The sequence below is a fragment of the Carcharodon carcharias genome, chromosome 14 (genome assembly GCF_017639515.1).
Source record: "Carcharodon carcharias isolate sCarCar2 chromosome 14, sCarCar2.pri, whole genome shotgun sequence".
Lineage (NCBI taxonomy): Eukaryota > Metazoa > Chordata > Chondrichthyes > Lamniformes > Lamnidae > Carcharodon > Carcharodon carcharias.
Window position 1 is genome coordinate 26,789,613 of NC_054480.1, and position 27,635 is coordinate 26,817,247.

The following is a 27,635-nucleotide window of genomic DNA, read 5'->3' on the forward strand; positions in this document are numbered from 1 at the left end:
AGGCTGAATATACAAGGTTCAGAGGGAAGTGCAAAAAGAAATAAGAGCAGCAAAGAGTATGTATGAGATGAGACTGGCAGCCAACATACAAGAGATTGAAAAAGTCTTCTATAGGCATAAAAATAATAATAGGATGATGATAGGAGGAGTAGGATCAATTAGAGACTGAAAAGGGGATTTATACATGGAGGCAGAGGGCATGGCTGTGGTATTTAATGAGTACACATTGCAACTTTCTTTATCAAGGAAGAAGATGCTGCTAAATCATAGTGAAAGAGGAAGTAGTTGAGATATCGGATGGGTTAAAAATTGATAAAGAGGTATTAGAAAGGCTGGCTGAACTTAGTCACCATTACCAGATCAGATACATCCAAGGATACTGAGGGAAGGAAGGGTGGAAATTGAGGTGGCACTGGTCATAGTCTTCCAATCCTCCTTAGAAAAAGTGGTGCCAGAGGACTAGATGACTGCAAATGTTACACCCTTGTTCAAAAAAAGGTGTAAAGTTAAGCCCAGTGTTATGGCACAGCCGATAGTAAATGCTGAGTTGTTCAAATCCCAAAGGGAAACTTGAAACATCTGCCACAACTGGTTTTGCAGTTTGTATAAATTTAGAGATGCGTGCCCTGACTTCAGTAGTAATATGACCACCAGGTCTTATTGATTTTACAAAACTAGAGTAAACATCTATTAATAAGAGAAGTGATTTTAAATACATACATAGATCTACAAATTACTACTATGATAACTTCTAAATCCCCTAATTAATCTAACTCCCAGTTGCACTTTTGTTAAGGCAACAGTAAGACACACAGATTTTAAAAGACCCAGGCAAAGAAACATGATACCCTGAACCAGTCAGATTCAAAGTGAGTTTTCTTAACTTTAGTTCTTTTAAAACAGCAAATGAGGCATAGATGCTGAAGGTTTTTCACACTTGTAAGATCTTAAAATGTCTACCCTTACACACAGCTTTCGCTCCTTCATACATATTCCCCCTTTGAATGCAAACTCCCATTGTTTCTCTATGTCTTTGGACTTTATCTTCCTGATAGTAAAAACCTCTCATAGCACTAAGTTTTACCAGTAATCTTTGGGAAAAATAAACATATTTTCTAAACTTCACCTGGCTAGGTTACACATTTCATTCCCTCTTTTGAAAACAATCTAGTCTGGCTTATTTAAAATGCAAGTGTTCCCTTTACCTCTTGCATTTTAAATTTACCCAGTCTTTACCATGTTTACATCAAACCCTTCATGCCAGCTGCCTTTAATCCAATTAACTTTCTCTCTCTCACACACACACCCCATTACTCTATTTTACAATAAATTTCAATAACATTGAGAATTATTATATCTTCCTGACACCTGCAACAGGCCAGTCAGTTTAACCTCAAAGGTGGGAAAGCTTTTAGAAATGATCATCTGAGTCAAAATTAAGTCACTTGGACAAATGTGGATTAATTAAGGAAAGCCAGCACAGAATTGAACACAATTTGTCCTTAACTCTAATTTGATTGAGTTTTTTTTGTTGAGGTAACAGAGGCTTTGTGGATAATACAGTTGATGTGGTGTGAATGGTTATTGGATAAACTGACAGATGACAGGCTTGTCAACAAAGTTGAAGCCCATGGAATAAAAGGGACAGTGCCAGCAGGGATACAATGTTGGTTGAATGCCAGGTAGCAGAGAGCCATTGTTTTTCAGGCTGGGGAACAGTATATAGTTAGGTTTCCCAGGGGTCCATATGAAGCCCACCACTTTTCTCAATCTGGATTAATTTCAATTTCAAAATTTGCAGATGACACAAAAATTGTAAGTATTGTGAACTGTGCGAAGGGTACTGATAGACTTCAAAAGGGCACAGGTAAGTTGGTGGAATGGGTGGACAGGTGGGCAGATGAAATTTAATGAAGAAGTGTGAAGTTATACATTTTGGTAGGCGGAATGAGGAAAGACAATATAAAATAAAGAATACAATTCTAAAGGGGTTGCAGACACAGAATAACCTTAAGGTATATATGCACAAATTGTTGAAGGTGGTAGGGCATTGAGAAAGCAGTTCATATGCTTAGGAGAGGCATAGAGTACAAAAGCAAGGAAGTTACGGTGAATCTGTATAATACAAGTTTAACCTCAACTAGAATATTATTGGGCACCACAATTTAGGAACAGTGTGAAGGCATTGGATAGCGGGCAGGAAAAGTTTGAGATTAATTCCAGGTATGAGAGACTTAGGTTACCTTGATAGATTGGTGAAGCTAGCATTGTTCTCCATTAAGAGGAGATTTAATAGAGGTGTTCAAAATCATAAGGGGTCAAGACAGAGTGGGAAAAAACTGTTCCCATTGACAGAAGGGTCAAGAATCATAGGACACCAATTTAGGCTGATGAGTTTGGGTAGCGTGAGGGAAAACATTTTTACGCAACAACTAGTTTGAATTTGGAATGCATGGTTTGGGAATGTGGTGGAGGCAGATTCAGCTGTGACATTCAAGAGGGAATTGGATAATTCTCTGAAGAAAAAAGATTCGCAAGGCAATGGGGAAAGGGCAGAGTAGTGAGATTAGCTGAGTTGCTCTCAGAGAGCCGGCACTGAAATGAGGCCTCCTGTACTGTAATTATTTATGATCCTATGGATCCTTTCATGATATGCTGTTCATTTCGAGGTTGCAAATATCACAATCAATAGTAATATTCGATCGAGGCCCTGTATCATAGTGCTTTAATGTGACAGCTGAATATTTGGAACACAATGTTATAACATGATGCTTTTTAAAAAAGACTCATATTCAACACACACACACTTTTGGGAGACACACTTTGGGGAACTACTTGTTCACAAACCACTAAACTTCATAGTTTGTAATGTAATCTGCAATTGTTAATTGCATTACAGAGCACAGTTCTCAATTCTTCATTTTTATTATACTTCGCAGTTCATCATGCAACTGATTATAAAGTTGCTACAGGCTTTGTGAAAAGAAAATCCCTTATGAAGTTCAAATGCTTAGCAATGAATTTAAGGCAGTTATCTAATTTTAGGGATCCTGCTTTCATTCACAACAGATCAAACCTGTTTAGCATCTCATCAGAAATGCGGGATTGAATTTGTCTTGTAATTTAATGATAGTTGTATTTCATCCTTTTTGTAATTGCCTCACATTTAGTATCATTAAATGAAGAGATGATTGTAGCAAATGGCAGAGTTTGTTCATCTGTATTATTTTAAGTGTTAGTAAGGAATATATGTAGCAATTATTCCAATAGGATTGTTCTTTTAATATTTCTTTGTTAAAAAATCCTGGTTCTAGAGTAAATTTCTGTTGGTTTAGTGTAGGTTTAAAGCTACAACCAAGTGTTTCACACAGGCCAATCCATTAAAAATGTTTTTTTGTTTTCTACACAGGATCTAGTCAGGCCAAAAACAAGTAAAGCTATGGAGTTTTGCAGAATCATAGAGTACAAAGGGAGGTCATTCCTCCCCTTGTGTCTGTGTAGGCTATTTGAAAGAGCTATCTAATTAGTTGAGTACTTTTGATGAGCTATATCAGATTATTGTTATTGAAATAATGTAAAGAGATAGACAACTGTTTTTTAGTTTAATTTGTTCAAAAAGGGTAACCAGGGAATCAGCTGGTGATTTTACAAATCCATTCTTATTATAATGCATAGTTGCACAATTATTTAATCCAATACTCTATATTGGCAATGATTTCTAAAATGTATTTCAGGTCAGGAAAAAAAAAATCCAAATTATAATAAATCATTGGCCAATGTGTGATCAGAATTTGGCTGGTTTAGATTAAGTAGATGCCAGAGACGCCTTTAACTGATCTGTTACACTCGCACAGTACATACAACGCGCAGCACCTGAAGCTATACTATGCATAACGAAGATAGAACTCTGAGGTAATAACAATACAGACATTGAAGCAGAACAAGCACATATTCTATACACATGGATCTTGTTGATAAAAAGTTACAACTAAATCTATCAATTTTCCCTGGATTGTTTTATGTTCCTGGATTAGATAGGTCACCTGGATTTATGAGTTCACTAGGTGGCCTGTATGGTACATAATTAAACAGATCCATGCAATAGTAATTGAAGATTACTTGTATAATAATTAGCCAGTGACAGTTCTCAATATTGGTATTTTGATATTTTGTCAAAGGAAATTACTTGCATATCTAGGCAAAGCTCCTTACTAAATGAAAAATGCCAATATAAAAATGGATGGAATTAAATGTCAAACTCTTGAAATACAGTCAGTGGCAGGTTTCCAAAATCTAATTGTGTTATTCTGAATTTCAGATTTACAAGGACCCATAGGCCCACCTGGATCATCAGGTAAAATTACTAAAAGTATGCAAAAAATACTTTATAGACTACTGGTATCAATTATTTTCCAGTCAGTTCTTTGATATTAAAAATACCAGTAGTACAGCACATCACAAAAGATTAAGGTTCATGATTGCCAGATAAATTTCCAAATTTTAGAATCATACCTAATCAGTTTTTATTGATATCTTTAAGTCACATGGAAAACTTAAACTTTCATAGCCCCTCTAACCCCCTCCCCTATTTACCACAACATTCCTGCAGCTACCAATCTGCTTAATCTCTTGCCTCCCACTTTGATACCCTTTATCCCCAGTTAAACCCTTTCTCTCATCTTCGTCGTTCCCCCAGTACCACTTCATCTCCATTCTCATATGTTTAAGGCAGACATATGGTTGAGCCATTTACCACCAGATCTGGCTGGACCAGAAATGTACTCAAGTTCAGCTTTACTGTGCCAAAACTGTTTGCTATTCCAGGAATGCCCTGGAATGCAAAGGTATCTCCTGGCTTCTCTTCACTACAAACTGCCTTCTTAACCCCCTCTTCCGAACCCCTTCGCCACACTGTTCCAACATACCTAAGGAGCCCATGGACTTCTTGTCACAAGTTTGAGACTTCTTTTCAGCTTCCTCTGCTGCTTCCCTCCCTGACCAGCTCCCCCCCCCCACCAACCCTGCCCTAGCCCTGAACTCTTAGCTTTCTCTAGTTTCTTTGCCATCTTCCCTCATAACCTCTCTGAGCCTGAGATTTACCTCCGACCCCTTCGGCCACCAAGCTGCTGACCACCCAGCCTCCCTTCCTAGCGCTCATGTTAGTTGTTTTTCTTAAAGGTACCACTCCCTTTCAAATCTGCCACCGTCCCCTTTCCTTACAAACTACTCTGCCCCTTCTTGTCCTTGCAAACTATAACCCCATTTCCAATCTCTTTTCTCTTCTAAGTATTTGAACACCTACCAAATCTGTGTCCATCTATCTCTGAACTTTATGTTTTAACCTTTCCAATCAGGTTTCTACCCATCTAAGAATGAGCGTGATAAACTATCCCCTTTCATTCTTTTTGGCCTGTCTGCAGTCTTTGCCATGGCTGACCATGGCATTCTTCTCCAGCACCTCTCCACCATCATCCAGATGATTGGAACTGCACTCACTTGGTTCCATTCTTATCTATCCAGTTGTAGCCAAAGAATTACCTATGATGGTTTCTCTTCCCATTCCTACACCATTACTTTTGGTGTCCCCCAAGGATCTATCCTTAGCCTCACCCTATTCCTCATCTACATACTGCCCCTCATCATCTGAAAACATCAGATTCCATACGTAAGCCGATGACACCCAAGTCTACTTCACCGCCATCTCTCTCAAAGTCTCCACTGTCTCCTATGTGTCACGCTGCTTATTTGACACCCAGTATTGGATGAGCAGGAATTTCTTCCAATTGAATAATGCAAAGACCAAAGCCATTGTCTTTAGGTCCTACCACAAACTCTGTTCCTAACTTTTGTCTGATGTTGAACCAGACTGTTTTTATCCTTCGTGTCCTAGTCCACCCTGAACTGAGTTTCCAATCCCATAGCCTCATCACCAAGATTGCCTACTTTTACCTCCATCATCTCTGCCTCTGCTCATCTGTTCCTGAAATTCCTATCTATGACTTGGTGACCTCTATAATTGACTGTTCCAATGCTCCTCTGGCTGACCTCTCACCCTTGGTAAACTCGAGCTGATCCAAAGTCCTGCTGCCTATGTTATACTCTCATCTTAGTTTTCAAATCACTCCATGGCCTTACCCTTCCCTATCTCTGTAACCTCTTCCAGCCCTTATATCCCTTTAAGATTTCTGTCCTTCTCTAATACTAGCCTCTTACATATTCCCAATTTCCGTTGCTCCATCATTGGTGGCTATGCTTCTGCTGCTTGGGCCCTAAGCTCTGGATCCCCTTCCCTAGATGTCTCTGCCTTCAAGACGCTCTTTAATATCTACCTTTTCAACCAAGTTTTTGGTCACTACCTGTCATGGCTCAGTGACAAATTCTGTTTCATGGTGCTTCTGTGAAGTGCCTTGCATTAACATAGCAATGTGTCCTAAATTGTAGTAGTATTTAACACAGAAAGCCCTAGATTGCCTTGGTAGAAAGGAATTAGTATGAGAGGAAGCTTGCTAGAAATGCAAAACAGATAAAAAGAGTTTCTACAGGTTTTTAAAAAGGAAAAGAGTAAAAAAGTGTGTTGGTGCTCCAGAGTGTGTGAATGGGGAGTAAATAGTAAATAATAAGGAAATGGCAGATTAAATGAACACATTTTTTGCTTCTGACTTCACTATAAAAATGCAAAAAAAATTCCAGTAATAGCTATAAATCAGGTGGTGGAAGGAAGAGAGGAACTTGGTGAAATTACAATCACTAGGAAAGCGGTACTGAGCAAACTGATGGAGCTGTGGGCCAACAAGTCTCCAGATCCTGATGGATTACCAGAAGGATATGGAGGCGTTGGAGAGGGTGCAGAGGAGGTTTACCAGGATGCTGCCTGGTCTGGAGGTTATTAGCTTATGAGGAGAGGTTGGAGAAATTCGGATTGTTCTCACTAGAGCGACGGAGATTGAGGGGCGACTTGATAGACGTTTACAAAATTATGGACAGAGTAGAGTCAGAAACTTTTTCCCCAGGGTGGAAGAGTCAATTACTAGGGGACATAGATTTAAGGTGAGAGGAGAAAACTTTAGAGGAGATATGCGGGGCAAGATTTTTACGCAGAGGGTACTGAGTGTCTGAAATTTGCTGCCAGAGGTGGTGGTGGAAGCAGGTACGATAGTGGTATTTAAGAGGCAGCCTGATAAATACATGAATAGGATGGGAATAGAGGGATACGGACCCTGGAAGTGCAAAATGTTTTAATTTGACAGGCAATATGATCGGTGCAGGCTTGGAGGGCCAAAGGGCCTGTTCCTGTGCTGTACTTTTCTTTGTTCTTTGATTTCATCCTAGGGTCATAAAAAAGGTGGCAAATGAGGTAGTTAATGTTCTAAAATTCGCTAGATTCTGGAAAGGTTCCATCAGACTGGAAAGTAGCAAATATAACCCCTCTATTCAAGAGAGGGAGGCAGAAAACTGGAAACCGTAGGCCAGTTAGCTTGACGTCTATCATTGGAAGGTGTTAGAATTGATCATTAAGGTGGTTATAGCTGGGCGCTTAGAGAAAATCGGGAGGAGTCAGCATGGTTTTGTGAAAAGAAAATTGTGCTTAACTAATTTATTGGAGTTCTTTGAAAGAGTAACATGTGCTGTGGATAAAGGGGAGCCTGTAGATGGACTATACTTGGATTTCCAGAAGACATTTGATAAGGTGCCATATCAAAGGTTATTGCAGAAAATAAAATCTCATGATGCAGGGGAATAACATATTAACATGAATAGAAAATTGATTGGATGGCAAAAAACAGAGTACGCATAGATGGGTCTTTTTCTGATTGGCAGGATGTGACGAGTCCTGCAGGGGTCAACTTTTCACAATTTATATCAATGACTTAGATGAGGGAAGCGAAGACATGGTAGCTAAATTTGCAGATGACACAAAGATAGGTAGGAAAGTTATGTTCTGAAGAGGACAAAAGGAGGTTGCAGACGGATATAGGTTGAGTGAGTCAGCAAAAATTTGGCAGGTGGAATATAACGTGGGGAAATGTGAAGTTGTTCACTTTGGCAGGAATAATAAAAAAGCAGAGTATTACTTAAACAGAGAATGGTTGCAGAATTCAGGGCACAGAGGGATCTAGGTGTTCTAGTGCAAGTCACAAAATGTTAGCATGCAGGTACAGCAATTAATTAAAGTGGCTAATGGAATGCTATACTTTACGCGAGGAATTGAACATAAAAGCTTTAATGAAGGGTCATACGGACTCGAAACGTTAACTCTGTTTCTCTCTCCACAGATGCTGCTAGACCTGGAGTTTTTCCAGCATTTTCTGTTTTTGTTTCAGATTTCCAGTATTTTGCTTTTCTATTATAAAAGTAAGGGTGTTATGCTTTAGTATACAGGGCATTGGTGAGACGCTCCTCTAATACTGTTTGCAGTTTTGGTCTCCTTGTTTAAGGAAGGATATAAATGCATTGGAGGCAGTTCAAAGGAGGTTTACTGGATTGATACCTGGAATGAGTGGGTTGGCTTATGAGGAAAGGTTGGACAGACTGGGCTTGTTTCCACTGGAGTTCAGAAGATTGAAGGGTGACTTGATTGAAGTATATAAGATCCTGAATGGTCTTTACAAGGTGGACGGGGAAAGGATGTTTCCTCTTGTGGGTGATTCCAGAACTAGGGGTCACCCTTTTAGGGCAGATGGAGATTTTTTTCCCGAGGGTTGTGCAATTTTGGAACACTTTGCCTCAAGGCAGGGTCATTGAATATTTTTAAGGCAGAGGTAGATAGATTTTTGTTAGGCAAGGGAATCAAAGGTTATTGGGGGTAGATGGCAATGGGGAATTCAAAACAAACAGATCAGCTATGATCTTACCAAATGGCAGAACAGGCTTGAGAGATCGAATGGCCTACTTCTTCTCCTGTTTCCAATGTCCGTATGTCCAAAAATAGTGCATTTCAGTCAATTGTAAGCATTAAAGATACTTGCATTCAGAGATAGAAATTTATGTACCCGTCAGGAATGATCAGCAGCTAGCAGGACTGTTGCATGCTGGCACTGAAAACATTTGTATTCTTGTACATATTTAATGTTAGAAGGTAAGTTAACTGAATATTTAAACTAATTTCACAACAGATCATTGAATATGCTCTTAGTCTGCACTTGCACTTTTTTCACATATTCCCAGTTTATATTCATTTCATAATGGTAGAAAAAAATCTAGAGAGTTGAAAGCCCCCTTTGTGGGACGTGTGTGTATCCCATATGTAGAGTCAAATATAATTGAGTAGTCATAATATTCTGCCCAAATTTTGTATTTTGAATTTACTACATTTGAGTAGGGCCTGAACTTTTGCCTCTGCCAGTCATTTCTGTGGGCAAACCTGAATTGCTTGTTTGAGCTACAGATTAGCTTGGCTCAGAGATTTAAATTACCAAATGATTCCTTTGATTTAAAATACTGCTTTGGTCCATCATGTTTTCCTCATAGATGTGTGAATTGTTCATACACAACAGTTAACATGCTGTTTGAATTTCTTCACATCCTTGCTTTTGATCATCTCTTCTAATATCCGTTTGTTGGCTTACCATCCATTTGCATCCAGTTACATCTTCATTAAGTGCCTTGGGACATTTACATAAACGAGAGTGGTTTTATATTTCCTCTACATTTGTAAAGGTATAATTCCTATTTTAAATTGGATGTCGTCATGCACTCTCATAGCCCTCATGGGGGAATCTAGAACTAGGGGGCACAATTTAAAAATAAGGGGCCTTCCATTTAAGACGGAAATGTGGCGGAATTTCTTCTGAGTATCATTAGTCTTGGGATTTCTCTTCAACAGAGCAGTAGATGCTATGTCACTGAATATATTCAAGTCTGAGCTTGACAGATTTTTGATTCACAAGGGAGTCAAGGGTTATGAGGAACTTGGCGGAAAGTGGAGTTAAGACCACAATCAGATCGGCCATGACTTTATTGAATGGCAGCAGTCTTAATGGGCCCAGTGGCCTACTCCCGCTGCTGCTACTTATGACCTAACAATCACTCTCAAGACCAAACAAGAACTTTGAGTTTAATGCCTTGTATAAAATCTAAGGCTTTGAAACATTTCTTTGTTCATCCATTGGTAGAAATGCACAGACCAACACAGGAGCCCTTAGTATTAAGGGTAATTAATCCATTTCCAACTATGTCAGTTTACAAACGTTTATTCCAATTTTATTATGACAGTTATTGTGCTTCAATTGGCTATGTAAATAGTCAATTGCTTTAGTCTATAAATCTTTGCCACATAACAAACACTATTTTGAAAAGAATGTAATAGTATTCTGCAAGGCTACAGCAAATAAACAGATTATTGTAAATAAAGTGTTTCTTAGCCCTGAAACACACCACCTGTAACGTATGGCATAAAAAGGGTAGTTTTCAGATCAGAAACAAATGCAGGGGATAAGTATGAGATTGTCAGAAGACGACAACATCAAAACCTTCAAAACTGAAGCATCCCTCCAAGTTGGCAAGATTTTGTATTCAGTAGCTTACCACAGTGTCCAGTTCTCTTAATTTGAAAATGGCATTTAGCCATTGTTTCTGCTTCTGCAATCACCAAACCAAAACATAATCCTCATTAGTGAATGGGAGAAAAAATATGGGCTGGCAAGTGCAGAAGCAGAAAACTCCAGCCATAATGCACGTCACATGCTGTAGTCATATTAAGATAGCTGCACAAGAGGGTTTGTGTATTAGAGAGCAACAGCAACACTTCTGTATGAACTATGTTGAATGCATCAAAGGTATTTCCTTTCTGAACTTTGCTCTAACTTTTGAATTCTCTGCATGTATTTAAGTTTAACATGAATAATGACAGAGCTAGGGAATATTTTCCTTGATAATTATGCCAAGTTTCACTTTAGGTTTGTGCTGTACTTTTGTATCCAGATTGAGTATGGACTAAATTTAACTGCACTAGTCAAGATTTGTTCATTGCATTTGTCTATACCAGTGTCAAGTTCATCACTTCAAAGGGTCAAAGCACAGTGTTCAAAGTCTTTATGCCAACCACATCCAATAGGCCTTTACTTGGGTTAATTTGGCATGAATTCCATGCTTTTCTTTTTAAAAAGGGTACTGGAATATAGCAAGTTAAAATGTAGATCTGTTTTATACAGATCTATTCCTAATAGCGATAACCCAAAGGCCACTTCACATTATAGCATTGGTTTACATCCAATTAAGAAAAGCATAACATTCAAAAGTTAAGATCATTTAAACGTTTTGTTTAACGTTCCCAACATAGAAAGTGCCTTGAACAGATTCTTTCCATCACAAACATTTCCTGTACTGGCAGTAACCAGCTGGCCAAGTTTTATTTTTCCTTGATAAAAATCAGGTTTTATTTATCCCAAGACTGCTTTCACTAAATAGATTCAATATGCATGAATGTTTTCCATTATTGAATACTGCTGTCAATGTTTAGTCACAAATTATGTCATAGGTCTTTATGTGGCTTTTCAATTAAAATAATAAAATCAACCAATTCCAAGCTTTTTTCATTGTAATCTATCTTTTTTTAAAAGAGTCCATTGATTATAAGTTTTATTTCCAGGATTACCAGCCTTTGAAAAACATGTTATATTTTCTGTGGGTCTGACTGAAAAGCCCTACTCTGCCGATAACGGTGTTGTAAGATTCAACAAAATTCTCATCAATGATGGAAGTCACTATGAACCCCGCACAGGTATGATATCATCTAGCACATTCGCAGCTGTTTTATTGGCACAATGCTTTTAGTCATTTCAAAACAGTATAAGCCACTTTACAGGCTGAAGCAAGCCATTTCTATACAGCAGATGTGCCTTTTCGGAACTTATGAACGCTACACATCAATCCACAGCAGTAAGGCGATCTGCTCCCATGTCTTTGCCATTTACTGCTCCTCGACGGACAACTAGAAATGGGGACCGGGATAGCACACCCTCCAATCATCCATTCCTCCATTTAAGCACAGATGGGATTGGAGACTTACTATCTGGAGAAATTATACACGTGAGCCATTTTTGAGTATACTGCCACCTCCCCCTAAGTTACACCACACATTATTAATTTGTTGATGGCTTTTTTCATACCTACTGCCAGAGAAAAGGGTGGCATACTCCCATAGCAGACCAGTAGATTACAACTGAAAAACTTTATTTAAATCTGTTAATCCAACTCCTTTTACATCTTTAACATTTGAAAATTTAGCCTGCCTTGTGGAATATCAGTCCTTAATATATTAGACTACAGTTGAAAAGAGTAGTCAGATGAGAAAAATCAAGTTCACCTCCAGATTACCTCCCATCTCTGGCTCACAACTGAATACTGAATAAGGTCTGGTAACTTTATCATCTGCACATTTAATACCAATTGCTTTGCTTTCTTCTAGTGTTCAGTGAAACCTCACTTATTTTGAAGTGTATGATTTTATTGATTCAACTTTCAATCTTGTAGCAGTAAAACCATCTATATGGAGTACTTTTTAAATTAACTGGTGAGTCAAGAATCATGGTTATTGCTGTGCGAATGGCCAAAGCATATTAGTCTCCTCAGTACAAGGGGTGGAGAAGTGCCAGTATCATTTACCAATGCCTAAGCCTTTGGGAAGTTTATGAAAGCCAAAGTTTATAGTTCTTTTGAGGAGTAATTTTGAAACTGCCCATCTGGAAAAGAAAACAACAGTAATTTGTGGATATGCAGTTCTACGCAAGTTTTTTTAAAAATTTACTTTGGCTCCCATTAACTTCAGAAATCACTGGGGAAGTTCCGTGCAGGTGAGTAATACAGAACCACTTGAGTCTCTGTGCAGAGGGTAGTTTCATCTCATTTCATCTCATTGCCTCGAGCAGAGGACAGGGAACCATCTGCTATACATTAGCTTCATGAATTTATCTCCTCCTTCTGGATGGTCTCCATCTTCAATCCAGCAGTTCCAGGTAATTGCAATTCATCATGCTATTTCATTCCTTATCTGCTCAAACAATTTTACATTGAACCCATCCTTTTTCTATTGTGATCAATAACCATTCCTATATTGCTTTCTTTCCCTCCAAGTCTTTTTCATATTGTTATTTTCTCTTAATAGTTATTTGCCAAAATAATACAGCACAACATGTTTGAGTCAAATCACTTCCATTGCCTAATAAGTGATTAATTTGAAAAACATTAATGATAAAATATCTAGTTGGAATTAAGTCTGTAAAATCATATTTGACAAGAGGCTATTTACCATCCAAGCAACTACAATGTTTTCAACAACACATCTAAAGCCCCCCCCAAGTGATTCCTGACAAATGCCTTTTTGCAAAAGAAGAAATCTAGAGAATGATTATTGCACCATTAAGGTCCTAAAATGTATTATTTATAGAGGAGCAACAGCAATATCACAAATTTATAATTCTCATCCTTGTGTTCAAATCATTCCATCGCATTATCTCCTCCCATCTTTCATTAAGTCTCTCATGCTTCCCCAATCTAACAGTTGTGCCTTCAACTGCTTTGGCCCCAAGTTCTCCCCTCCCCTTCTAAATCTCTGGCTTTTAAACTGTTTTAAGATACTTCTTACAACATACCTCTTTGACCAAGCTTTTGATCACCTGCCCCAATAACTCCTTATGTAGCTTGTCGTCAAATTTTGTTACACTCGCTTGGGAATCACTTCTGAAACACTTTGGGACATTGAAGGCATTATGTAAATTTTAACTGCATTTGATTCACTCAAGGATTTTTCCACAACTGTACTCACTAAAGGTTTATAATTTATTGTTTTGCAGGTATATTTACAGTTCCTTACAGTGGACAGTACTTTATTAGTGCTGTACTGACTCCTCAGAGAAATGAGCGCATTGAGGCTGTGCTCACTGTATCCAACGTGAGTGTTGCACAAGTGGACACAGCTGGCTACAGAACTGAGCTATTAGAAATTGCTGTGGATAAAATTGAGAATCATCCTGGAGGTGGCCTTGCTGTGTTCAGCCTAATTCTTGGTCTGAAAACTGGTGACGAAGTGAGTGTTGTCGTCATGTCAGGAAAATTAGCTTACGCAGGGACTGAGGAGCTACACTCTACATTCAGTGGTGTTCTGCTGAACGATTCACCAAGGCACAGTTGACAAAGCCCAGGTAATTTTGACAGCAGCTAGAACTGAAGGAACTGGCCATCATCTGATTTAAAATGCTTCTTGTAGAGCAAACAGTGAACTGGAAATATTCATTTCAAATGTAAACATTTGGCAGATCGAACCATACTAGAACCAAAAATGGTATGTGGCTAATCTATATTTTTAAATCAAGCACCACTGAGCAAAACACAAATTTGGGTTGCTGCCTATCAAGTATGATTACACCTTCAGAAAACAACAAGTTTAAGTCATTGCCGCTGATGTTTGTGCATTAACCCTTTGAGAACAAGACAAAATTACAATATTGACAATACCATTTTTTAAAAATCTAGGAACACATTTAATAAATGTCTGTTGCTTTTGTACATATATAATTCTATTTTTAATACATATTTTCAGAAATTTCCAGTTTTACATAGTTCATGCAAAAATACTTGTACTTAGAAAGCTTAAAGTCTCAGTGCTCAAAGGGCTAAAATGCTAAGGATTTTATATGGGATCTTCAAAGAAATGTTCCAGTTAAATGCCCACTTAACCCCAAGAATTCTTTTCCTCAAAGAAAGTGCCTCAAAAGTAATAAAATTTACCATATTAAACATCATCAAATACAAGCTGATGCAAGATAAGCACTGAGGTGGCTGGGGGAAAATCTCAACGTTTGGAGTTCAAAAATATTCTACATTAGTTAGATGATCTGTACTATACTGGCACCATCACTGCTCACTACCAGGATGTAAGCTACCATTAGCCAGTTAGGCATTACATTAGCTAATAAAGCCAAAGTTTTTTTTTATTCATAATAGCAAAAATATTGACTCAGGTAGCATTAAAACATCCATAGAGATGCCAGTGTTATTTTTTTCCCAAATGTAAGCTTTAAATTAATTCTTTTCTATGAAAATCTGTCGACTGACCTTCATCCTAAATACTGGCTAATGTTACATAATCTGTGCCAACATTTATTTTCTCATAAAACAATGCATGAAATCTTGTGTATTGCATTTTTTCACTCTAAACATCCAAAGATTCAGATAGCATATGTACACAGAAGGAAAGCAATTACCTAGGTTCAGCACTAGCAAACACCAATCAAAGCGAGAATGAGAACACAAAATTGTGTGCACATCTGTACGTATGTGGTCAAGAATTACAAAATTTCACCTAGTTTACCAACTACAGTCCACTAGTTCAGTTGTCTTTAACAATGAAATGATACACAACGTTTGATGAAGATGAATAAGCTTTTATCAGTTGCCATCTGCAAGATTTGAACATTATGGGATCCATAAATATTTTCTGCACCAGCAAAACATTTGTAAATCTTGTGCTTTATTGGATCTGTAAAGTTCAAGCACAGTCTGTGGCAGAGACTAAAATGAGATCTTCTATGTTGTTTAAAAATGTTAATGAATGGTTGTGAAAGATCAAGGACTGTTTTGTGGCTGAGTGTATTTCACTGGGTTAAGGAAAAAAACTTTCAAATTCAAATTTTGAATGGGCAGAAACAAACTACCAAATTTTTGATCAGATGACTGTATTTTGGGGAAGGTGACACTTGTTCAAGATGAAGCAAACTGCCACATTTGTAATAATTTAAAACATTTTGTTGAAAAATGTATTCAAATGAGAAAGTATAATTGTTTATCTTTTTTAGTAATAAATGCTAGCATTACATTGCAATTCAGTCATTTGTAATTGACATTGAAGAACTGTTCAACATACGTATGAACTTGAAGTCCTCTTGTTTTGTATATTAGTGTACATCTTTGAACATATGGAACTAAACTTTGTGAACAAGTATTGGTGCTATTTTCTGTAAATTAAATACACATTTTCTACTGTTTAATTTAATGTTTGCAATAAACATATGGTTTGAAATTAAGCTAGTACACATTCTAATTATTTGTTAGCAAAATGTGAAAATATGAAAGATGAATTCAGGTGCAACCCTTGTGGTTTTGTTCTTGGCCAAAGATGGCAATTCTAATGCTAATGGGGCGGTTATCCATTTTGCATTGTTGCAATGTGATTTATGTGCTGCAGTAACAGAAAACAAGTAGCACAACTGTAACTAAACAAGTGAATGGTCAAGAATGAACTGAGAAACATCATCCAGTTAGAAAAGAAAGGCTCCTTTGAATGATGGTTCAAGGCAGTCCTGAGTCCAGCAACGAAACCAATTTCAACTTCCTGTTCTCAAAGGTGGCAACAAAATACATCCAGCTTCTTGTATTAAAAGATGGCTATCAAATGTACAATCCCATCTGCTGACTAGTGCTGAATGGTCCACTGTAAAAGTGTACATTGTTCCTGCCTAGGGCACTGACGGACACACACAGTTTTTCTATTGCGTGCTGTGCCAAGACAGTAATCTAGTATTAACATACCTGGCATGTGTCCAAAGAGAACAGGTTAAGTTCTGGCCTGTTGTATGTGTCTTGTTGCCAGCAGGTTTCCTGTCCGTTGACTTACATCACAGCATTTGAAAAGCACTGAACTATCAGCCACACAGTTCAAAGATCCAATTGTTTTACATGCCAGATAGTCTCTGACTGGTTTCAACTACCCAGAGAAAGCCATTATTGCAAAAACAATCAAAGATATGGTTAGAATTATGCATGGGATGGAATGGATCTACAACAGGTCACGACAAAGCAACTGCAGCTAGAGATGTTTTAAATTAAGGAAAGATCTATTAAAAGCTTTACTTCTTTAAAATATCCTGAATTCCCTTTGAAACTCAGTTTGTTAAACTTAATTGGAGCTTGATGCGGTAGTGACTTCCAAAGAGGAGGATAAGGGATATTTTTCAGACACAAGAGACAGACTTTTGCTCTGAATCTGGCCCAGTTTGTACTTAAAATGAGTCCTTGATGTTTTCATTGTCAAAAGTGAAAATGCTCTTTCCTCCCATTGTAAAATACTTGGTGTATAATATTTAGTAAATACAATTACATTTTTTAGTCCTTGGCAATGTTATTTAACATTAGAATGAGATGTAAACATTTTGACAGCTTACCATAAAAATAACAAGTCAGACATACCACTCATTAATTTCATTTCTTTAATTACTCTTGGGACGGAAATTTACGGCCCTTCCCGCCAGGGGGATTTTCCAATCCTGCCAAAGTCAATGGGCTTTTGAATGGTTTTTTTTCCGGCCCTGCCGTGAAAATTCCACCTTAGGTATACTTAAGAAATATTCAACAGTGATATTTGAAACACATTCACTTTAATAATTATATAAATTATAATAACTTCAATGTGGCAAATCAAATATATTTGGAATACTGCTACTTTTTCAACACCATATTACAGGTTGATTATGGAGTGATTTTCTGAATTTGCACTTAAGACTTATTTTAACATGCTAAAGAACAACAATCTTAATTTTGATCACAAATATGAATATTGAGCATGTAGACTGCTTACCATTTAAGATTGTGTCTATTTTAACCAATATTCATAACTGCAAAAAAGAAACTCCCATAGAACTGATGGTTTAATAAATTATCTTGCACTACTGTTCAAGAAGCAAAATATTTTCCAGGCCAGTTAAGAGAGCTATTACTTGTAAGCATTTGCTTTCTATGCTACACTGTGCTTTGACCCTGATCCAGAGCAGGAGAGTTACATCAATGAACATCTGCTATGTGATTTGTGCCTTACGAAAAAAACCAAACCCATAAAAAAAACTCAGCTCATTCACACAGGGAGTACGTGCAGCGTAGTTAAAATAGAAAAAAAAATTAGCTAAAATGTGATTCTTTGCAAATGTTTGAACTTTCACAGAAAGAACATACATTTCAAATGGTCTGTTCTACTAATGTCCAATCAGTACTTGCTGAATGGTAACAATATAACTTCTCCATTTAGATCAAAACGCAACCCAACATATTTTGCATTTATAAAGTGAAATAACAGAAAAGTACCAGTCTTTCAAACCCCTGTGTAATAACTGTTCCAAAACTGCACAGTTGCATTATAAGATTTTTCTGCTTCCCTCTCACAGATGTCTCACTATCATGAGCCTAGCCCCAACAAAGAATTGAATTGTGGTCTTAATGGCTGCATAATCGCTAGCACCAAACTAAACCAAAAGGTTTAGGCAGGAGGAACAGCATTTTTTTTGTTGTTTACAATATTAAATTCTTCCTTTTCACATGACACTTCATCTCATAGCTCATTCAAGCAGTCTCTGTAACTGAGGTTAGTTCAAGGATTTAAGCTTGCAAGTTTTTGATTGGCAGTTGTGAGCTAATTAGCTTAAGTTCCCATCCTGCTTCACATTTCAGTAGCATTTTTATCAAAAGAGTTTTCACACTGGGTTTGCACCACAATCAAATTTATACCACACAAACCATGGATCAGTATGTTCATTAAACATGTTGATCTAAAATGTTATAACATCTTGCATAAAAAGATCTTTATGGCTTACTGCTCATTTGTACTATAGGATCTATTTAAGTGTAATTTCACTGCTTCCACACCAGAGTAAATGTGTAGCATACAACTTGCCAAACTTGTTGTGGAAGCTGTTTTCTGCCAAAACACCAGATAGGGAAATGCAGTATTTTATTTATAACTGAAAAACGGCACCAAACAAAAGAAAAATTGATTGAATTTGAATCTGCTATAAATGGTCAGTCTAAAAAGAAAATCAAAATGAATAGAGATCTTTGCCTTTGCCAAATTTAGTAAAGTTAGTGTCCACTGGCAAAAATTCTCAGACCGCATGTCCCTCCTTGCCATACAATTACATGAGATATATCAGGGCTATTGTTCTACAGCTTTAAAAAGGAATGAATAAAGTTTTTTTTTATAAAGATGTGCCATCATATTGTGTAGCTTAAAATTTACTACAATTACTCTGAACTCCTTTTTGAGAGGCAGACCAAAAGGAAGCAAATACTCAGCAGGCCCTACAAAACTATTTAAAAGGTGAGCAAGACATAATCTTCTTTTATGTCATGCCTTTTTGCTTACCACTGCTGTAGATTTGTTTTATTTTCTATTAATTTTCTTCTTTGCTTTGTGCTGTACTATTGCAACATGAGAAAAGCTCTAGATTCCAGTCTGCAGTCAGGCATTATGACTCCCGCACTTACTGTCATTTTGGTCTGCCTTACATCTACATTTCTAGTGGCCAACTGCCTCATTCCAGCTTCCCATCTCTTGTTCATGGCCAGGTTTCTAATCATCTCTAATCCAATTTGTTCCCCCAATTTTCTAAGACCTCCAGTTACTCAATCTCACTCCATTTGCAGGCTTCTGCTCAGTTCAAACAAAAATAAATCAAAGTCTCTCCCAAAGATTTGACTGCTTGATTTCTATGTCAACCCTTCTCAGTCCCATCCATGTAAGGCAGCCTCTTTTATGCTACTTTTAGGCACAGCTTATTTAGATATCCATGCATCGCCAAAAGGCTCCATTGCACTAAAGTGGTCCACTATTGTGAGACATGGGAGCAATGAAGAGGAGTTAACTTCAGAAACAAGTGTTCTGCATGAGAATTGCATCAATTTTCCAGTTTTGATGGAGACTGGAAAATCTATAAATTAGGAAATAAGAGATTGTCGTCTGCATCCTCACAGAAATACAATAAAATATGGGAATTCTCCCATAGAGATGAAAGTGCTGTGCCATAAGCACAATGGCTTTTCAAAGGATTTGCAGTCTATAACATATCTTCATTTATATCTCGAGTCTTTAGCGTGCAAAGTGCTTTACCTGTAATCTGAACTTTCCGATTGCAGTTAGATGGAGAAACAGTAACACGAGACTGGTCACAAGTGGCACCTACTGAAACCCCACTTGATTTAACTTGGAATAATACTTACAACTAGTACTTTAACTGTTAAACAGGTTATAGATTCTCCACATCATTGGACTTCAAATCAGAAGTTACAGATCACAATGTGCTATATTAGAATTGAAGGCACTGATATGCCTATGTGTTGCTCTCAGTTCTCGCAAAGTCCCATTATTCTTTAGTGATTTTAAGTTCATTGAGCTCATCTGCATCAAGTTCGCAAAGTGGTTCCCGCCAAAATGCAAAATGACTGTATTCAGGGTAAAGAAAAGCTGAGCTTCTTTCTTGTGCTATTAGTGGAAATACATGTTCCACTAATTCACCCAACCGTGGATACCTGAGGGAGAAAAGGAACATTTTAATAAATGACTGCAAAACATTCTTCCACACTATTAATTACCAACATATAAAACATGTCACAATGTCACTCATGAGACACAGGAAGCATCCCATGTAAACCCTAGTAACAAATCAATAGATCAAATCAATCAATGCTGTTTTGGCCTTACTAGTGAACCATTTATTCTATTTTTTTTCCATCACTACATGACAATTACAACCATGCAGTAAAATACTATGATAAAAACAAAAAAACTGCGGATGCTGGAAATCCAAAACAAAAACAAAAACAGAATTACCTGGAAAAACTCAGCAGGTCTGGCAGCATCGGCGGAGAAGAAAAGAGTTGACGTTTCGAGTCCTCATGACCCTTCGACAGAACTGTTGAAGGGTCATGAGGACTCGAAACGTCAACTCAGTAAAATACTATGGTAGATAAGAGACAGCCCAGAATTGGGAGCATACCATTGTAATTGTCACAATGCTAGATTACAAATTGCTCTGCATTATGTGGCTTACAGGGGCACTCTGCAACATTAAGCTGTATCAACAGTACTGCTAGGCACAACATCCATAAACTTAACACTGTAAAAATGGGGTGGCTGAGAGGTCATTTATTATGAGTTAGTCATGGTACAACTGGGCAACCTGTTAACAGGTCTGCTATGGTAGTTCAGTGGTTATACTAGATTAATAATGTTGAGGCATAATATACTGGAGAACATGATTTCAAATCCCATGGTATATTGAATTCAAGAATTACAAATCTCATTTAGAAAAAAGAAGTCTGGACAGAACAGATAACAACACATTGGTGTTGAAACTCTAATGTGGGCAGATGTCTTGCCCCCCAAATCTTCTTTTCATGTTTTTTTTTAAAACTTCAGAATCTGCCATTTCAAATGGCAGTACCAAGATGATAACTAACAACATACAGATAACCAGCTTTCTCAACCTCAGTTCTTGGGAAATCAGCTGCTGGCAGAAATCAATGCCTGAAGTAGAATTAACATGTGGAAGCACAAGATTAACTCACTACACTATCAAAATTCAAACTGTCAATATGAAAAATCACAGAGCACTATTACAAACAAACTACTAGGTACAACAACTACACTTCTATTGTAGTTGTCTTACCTCCAATTAGATTTCTATCTCTCTTTTTACCAGCACAGCTTTTCCAGTTTATAAATCAAATTATTTGCTCATTGCGTTCATTACAGTTAAGTAGGTGCTAGGTAGCACAGAACTTGAGTATTGCTGAAAAAAGTTATTTAATTACATTAACAACCAATTGATTATCACAATGTGGCTCCTGTTGGAAGCTACATATATTCACACGCGGGGCTCTTCTCTGCAGGCAAAAGGAACATGTCCAGGCATTGCACCTTATTTGAATTAAACAAAAGCCTGAGGGACAAAAGTTCCCTACTGCATTCTCCACAGCAACACTTCGACCAGAGTTGACTTGCCAACCAATCAGCTTTTCTCATGCAGTATAAACTGTTGCTCCCTTTGAAATTTGGCGTTCCTGCCTCTGTCCTGATGATTGCAAGACAAAACGCTTCGACAGCATGTCTCTTTTCTCAGCAATACTCATTGTTGCTACTGAGAGAAAGGAAGAAACCCACAATACTAAGTAGTCTCAGCCAATTCCTTTGCAGCACTGCTTTTTAAACCATTGAACAATAAATTATTTTTGGCTTCAAAAACTATATCATAGTACACCTGAGATTAGAAGGTAGAGGGGTAACCTACTCAAATGAGAAATGGGATTCAATAAGGCAAATACACAGAAACCATTTCCTTTACTCACGGAATCTAAAAGAGGTCATAATTTTAAAATAAGAATTAAGCCATTCAGGACTGAAGCAAAGAAAAACATCTTCCTTACAAACGTTAGTGGTATTCTGGAACATGCTCTCCCTAAAGGCTATTGGGTTAATTGAAATGTTCAAGGTCAAGATCAATACATTTCTACTGGATATCGTCATGACCATAGGTCCTATCCCCAATTACTTCTGAACATATTGAACTTTTAAGAAAGGTGTGATTTTTTAAAGAAAAGACCTATAAGCGAAAGCTGGTTGAGGCTATAAGGTAACCACTTGCTGGAAAATTCTTATGCGGATTACTTGACCAACTAGCTCAGAGAGAATGGAATGTTGCACCTAAAAAGGTGCAATATGGCCTGCTTCAGACAGAGGCACATCAAAGGATAAGATACAATGCAACTGAACCATAATCTCCTGCATTTGCGGAGATAATGGAAAATGATTACCATCTCAGCTAAAATCATCTCCTGTCGAGTTATATCCCAGACTGAACAGGAACTGAGTTGAAAAGAAAACAGATTTGGGCAAAGCATGTTTGTTTTTTCCCCTTCCAGGAATACATAAGGAAAGGGGTTAAAAAAGCCAACTGCAACCCTAGTTCCATGTGCTAGTCTGGTGTTCTGTTCTGGTGTGTGTGCACACGCTGTGAAGGTCACAGCTGAAGAACACCATTGGGCATCCCTGCACTTGCAGGTAAAAACTTTACTGCTAGTCACAAGTCAGCAAAGCCACAGTTGAAAAGAAAACAAGACAACTCCTTTCAGCTAACCTGCAGAACCAAGAATCTCCAAACCAGCTGCTCAACTGCCAAAGTCAGCGCTATTGGAATCACCCCAACTTAACAGCCTCAACACTTCATCTTCTCCTTACGGACAAGCCAAAGGACTGATTCGTATTTCTTAAACTTTTATTTTTGGATTCAATATCTCATTTCTAAGCTGTTGCGTTTTTATTATTTCTTCTCGCATTTAAAACTAATAAACTCACTCTTTCTTTGATTCAAGAAAGAGTGATTAAATTGGCTCTTTTTAAAACATAAATACATTTGGACTGGGAAAAGGTATCCACGAAGTAAAGGATCTTTTGTAAATTAACTTGTTGCGACCAACTGAGGGGGTTGAATAAAGAAAGGGAGCCAGTTCACCCCTCCTCACCGGGGATCATAACAAGTTGGGGGGCCTCACCCAGGGACCAGTTGTAACAATACAGATATGGAACAAAGGTGGGTAAATGAAGTTGAGCTACTGATCAACTATGTCCTAACCAAATGGGAGAACAGACTGGAGGGGCTGATCCAAACACCCTGTTCCTGTGTTCCTACTTCAAGATCCTGGAAAACCTACAAAAATCAAAATTTGAGTTGGGGGAGGGGAAAAATCCAAAGAAATGTAATTCATATCAGCAGAGCTCACTACCTCTTCAATAGTTGTACCAGTGCTGTAAACAAAATAAATTTACGCATGCCCTCTTTTTAAGGATACAAGTGATAAATCTACTTACGATGACTTGTTGCTCTTGGTTTGTTCCTGAATTAATTCTCCTTTGGGATTCACTATGAAAATCCTGCTTTCTTGGACTCTGACTTGTTTGTATGCATAAGCATCCTGCAATTCAATATCAGCAAAAAGGGTCACCACAGATGTTTTAAGAATAACTTTAACTCGTGAATAAAGCTATCAGTCACAAATAAAAGCTTTTAGAAATCAGCTTTTAAATGGCCAGGCAGGTTAGCAATAACAGTGCTGACTTCACTGTTAAAATGATACAAATCCAGGCCTCAGACTTGCCTGATGCATGAAATTTGCTGGCTTCAATTGTGATGGTTTATCAACTTTTAGCAAGTACGGTATGAACATTCCATCTTGAAGAAATGGAATAACCAACACTGTCCACTTTCTATGGCTGCAAGCATTTCCTGTTAGCTGATCACAGGACACCAATGTCCTCTTGAGAAATCCACAGCAAGGTTAACCTGACCAGCCTGTCTCCAGAAGTTTTTACTGTGTTGAATGGTATATGTATGAGGCAGATGAGCACAGAAAATGGCAGAAATTGGATTAAAATAGTATTTAATGACAGGAATTGTTTGCTTTTGCATTCAGCTCTTACTTCAAAAGATATTTTACTTACATTAGTCCTGTTTCCAAAAGCAGCATAAAATGGACACCTATGTGGATTAAATAGATTCCTGATGTCATTCAAGCAATGAATTTTGAACACTTCTGGTTTCTTCTCAATTACTTCCCTGAAAACAGAAGGAACAAGTTTTTTGGCATTATATCACACCACATTATTACAGAAGATTTTGCTATCACAGAATGTTAATGGCACAGGAGGAGGCCATTCAGCCCAATGTGTCTGCACCAGCCCTCCAAATGAGCATTATGACCTAGTGCCATTGCTCTGCCTATTCCCCGTACCCCTACACATTGTTTCTATTCAAATTGTTTCTATTCTATTCAAATTCTATTCATTGTTTCTAACTCAACAGATGTGGATAAAACTCTCTGCCAATTAAAAATGATCCATTACTGCATTTTTAAACACATTATTCAATAATGCATTAACCAGGAAATACTCTAACATGCTGCTTCGTAAGATTAAACTAACCAAACGAGCAGTTTGTCATGGGTTGGGATGGAAGGTGAGAAAGATTGGGCATCGGCAGGGAGGAGGAGGAGTTGGGGGTCCAGAGATTGATTATGTTGGAACTGGGAGCATCATGCTCATTTGTACTTAACGTTTTTTAAATGTAGGTGATGTTTAGGGTTGATCTTCTCTGACACAGCCAGCATGGAGCCAATGTTGCAGCGAGTACCTGAAGCTGGCATTGGGTCCCCTATTTGCACATGCACCTACCAAACACCTTCCTTTTGTTTGTCCTTAACCAATATGGTGGGCAACATATTTCTAGTCAGACCTGCGTGTGCACCACAAGCCCACTATTTTGAGGCCTTAGAAGACCACATAGCACCTGAAAAACAGATGCTATGAAGCTCAATTAACCCACACGCCATGCATGAGAGATGATTTCGGGTTATAGAATAACTTATTGTTTTGAATTTAAAGACATTGGAAAAAGGTCACTGGAATTCCCAGAAGTATAGGCAGTAAAATGTGAAACTATTCATGTGCAAAATGCAAAGACTATGCAAGTGTTGCAATTTCAGTAGCTTCTTTATTAGATTTTTAAAAAAATTTGAAACTGAATTCCTGATAGTACGAAAAAGGAAAAACAAGTTTACTACCTACAAGTAAAAATTACCAACACAATGCTATAACTATCTGAAGACCCAAGTCATCATTAAAGAACTTTTGTCAGTTGTTGAAGCTGTTTAATGAATATGATCTTTAGAAAACCACAAGAGAAAGTTAGATTTGTCCAGATTGAGTCATTAGGGGTATTTGCAGATAGTTTGCAGATAGAATCAACCAACATGTCGAGACTTCCCCTGTTACAAGTTATAGTGAAATTCTCCAAACAGGTGAGGTTTTCATAAACTCTGCTATGACAATATAAAAAGGTACAGGTTTTTATTTAAAGCACAAACACTTGGAGAATTTTTCCCTTTAAATATGACTGTACCTTAAAGCTTAAGTGAAGCTTAAAACACAATTAGATTTGCTGACATAAATAAATGATGACAATTTCATTATTGATCAAATACATAAATATTGAAAAGAAACATTACCTGTGTAATGCTGAAAACAAACTACTTGGCGCCAGCAGAAGAGGTCCTCTGGGAAGTACAGTACCTCTGTCATTAACCCAGTGTAAGTATCCTCTGGTTATATCTGCCATTCCTATTGCGCGGGCAGAGCAGTAAAGAAATTTGTAGCCATTCCTGTATAACAATCCAAATAACACTATTAATAATGGTATTCTTAACTTGGTCTTGGATAACCACAATTTATTTCACTTGGACTAGTGTTTACTTGCATTTAAGCTGCAGGATATAGACTTTAGGATTCATTAACCCAAAAAGAAAAACCTATTTTAAAAAAAAGCACTCCATATTTTTGACAGAGAGCTCTGCATGACCGCCTATCAAACAACTAAGTTACCCTGCAAAGACCAAAGAGAATAGTAGAGAAGGATGAGGAATTTTCACTAGTAACAAATGTTTGCTGCTTAGAAAAAGCACTCCATGGTTTCTGATGATTTTGCAAAGATTTTAACAAGAGTGGAATTTGACTTATGCAGGGAAATATCTGTGCAGGCTTAACTGACCTAATGGCCTGCTTCTGCCCTCTAACCAATAATACAAATTTCATCCATTTCAGGGATGGATGCATTAGATAGACTGAACACCAAGCAGCACACAATCTTTCCACTTTGAGATGAAGGTCAACTCCATGGGGAAACGTGGAGAAAGGAGTTAAAAAATATATTTAGAATCGACAGGCACAATGCAACTTGGCAGTGTTCAGTGCTTCAATGATTTGAGCTTTTACCAGTTCCACTAACTTTTCAATTTCTTCCCTAAAAATAACTGCAAAATCACAAGCTGTGAGGTTACAATCTGCAGAAAGGAACAGTGGTGATCTGTGACAGGAAATCATTCACTACAGTCCACTTAATAACTTGCTTGCTTCAGCCATGGTTCAGTGGTAGCAATCTCACAGGATCAAAAGATGTGGGTTCATGCCTCTCTCCCGAAACTTGACCACAAAAATCTAGGCTGACACTCCAGTGAAGTATGAGGGAGAGCTGTATGGTCAGAGGCATTGTACTTTGATTGAGATGTTAAACCAAGTGCTCTGTCTGCTCTCAGGTTGGATGGAAAAGATCCTACAGCACAATTTTGAAGATGAGCAGGGGAGTTAATCCTGGCCAATATCTACTCCTCAATCAAAATCACAAAATCAGGTGATCTGATCATTATAATATTGAGAGCTTCCTGTGCACAAATTGGTGTCATGTTTCTTACATTACACTTCAAAAATATTTAACTGGCTGTAAAGTGCTTTGGGATGCCCTGAGGTCATGGAGTTCTATATGTATGCAAGGGCGGCATTTTGGCAGGTCCGGAAATTCCCGCTCAAAGTCAACAGGCTTTTGATTGCTCTCCAAATTTTCTGGACCACCCCCTGCAGCGATTCTTGCCATGGGTAGGACTGGACAATCCCAGCCCAAGTATCTTTTGTACATCAAGTGGCAGAAGTCTAAATTACTCTTCAATGAGCACAAAATCAGGAGCTAAAAATTTCATTCACAGGCCAAAAATGGGGATAATGCTCAACAAGGCTTTTCCCTCATGCAGGACCAGTGCAAAAGCACAAACTCAGGTAAGCAAGAGAAAAATAATTGGAAACAGGTTGCCTTTAATAACATCACTAAGTGTGCTACAGCAGCTTTATATTAAAAAAAACTCATTGCTTCCTAAATGTCAACATGGCCTTGGCAGGTGCAGGTAGCATTAGAGTCACGTAGAACCCACCTATTGTTCAAGATTGAAGGTTTCAAACTAAATGTTACATATTGAAATTTAACATTGGTTAAGTAGCTTAA

At 37.7% G+C, this 27,635-nt stretch overlaps 2 protein-coding genes across 4 annotated transcripts in view; one reads left to right on the forward strand and one right to left on the reverse strand.

Annotated features, from left to right (window-relative positions):
• Positions 1-16,019, forward strand: part of LOC121287444 (EMILIN-3) — a 43,965-nt gene extending 27,946 nt beyond the window's left edge. The window contains exons 5-8 of one of the 2 annotated variants that reach the window (XR_005945192.1): positions 4,319-4,354; positions 11,588-11,719; positions 11,832-12,027; positions 13,791-13,906. Coding sequence is in view for 1 of the 2 variants with exons in the window: in XM_041205333.1 (XP_041061267.1) it covers positions 4,319-4,354; positions 11,588-11,719; positions 13,791-14,128 (506 nt within the window). In the remaining variant the exon portion in view is untranslated. Of the gene's footprint in view, positions 1-4,318; positions 4,355-11,587; positions 11,720-11,831; positions 12,028-13,790 lie in introns of both variants that reach the window. The other variant, XM_041205333.1, reaches the window with a different exon arrangement.
• A 1,168-nt stretch (positions 16,020-17,187) lies between these two features.
• LOC121287052 (phosphatidate phosphatase LPIN2-like) overlaps positions 17,188-27,635 on the reverse strand; it is a 92,359-nt gene continuing 81,911 nt past the window's right edge. For both annotated transcript variants that reach the window (XM_041204511.1, XM_041204510.1), the window contains 4 exons: positions 25,816-25,968; positions 24,254-24,368; positions 23,624-23,727; positions 17,188-20,286 (listed from right to left, as the gene is read on the reverse strand). In XM_041204511.1, the coding sequence (XP_041060445.1) occupies positions 20,121-20,286; positions 23,624-23,727; positions 24,254-24,368; positions 25,816-25,968 (538 nt within the window). In that variant the 3' untranslated portion in view covers positions 17,188-20,120. The remainder of the gene's footprint in view (positions 20,287-23,623; positions 23,728-24,253; positions 24,369-25,815; positions 25,969-27,635) is intronic.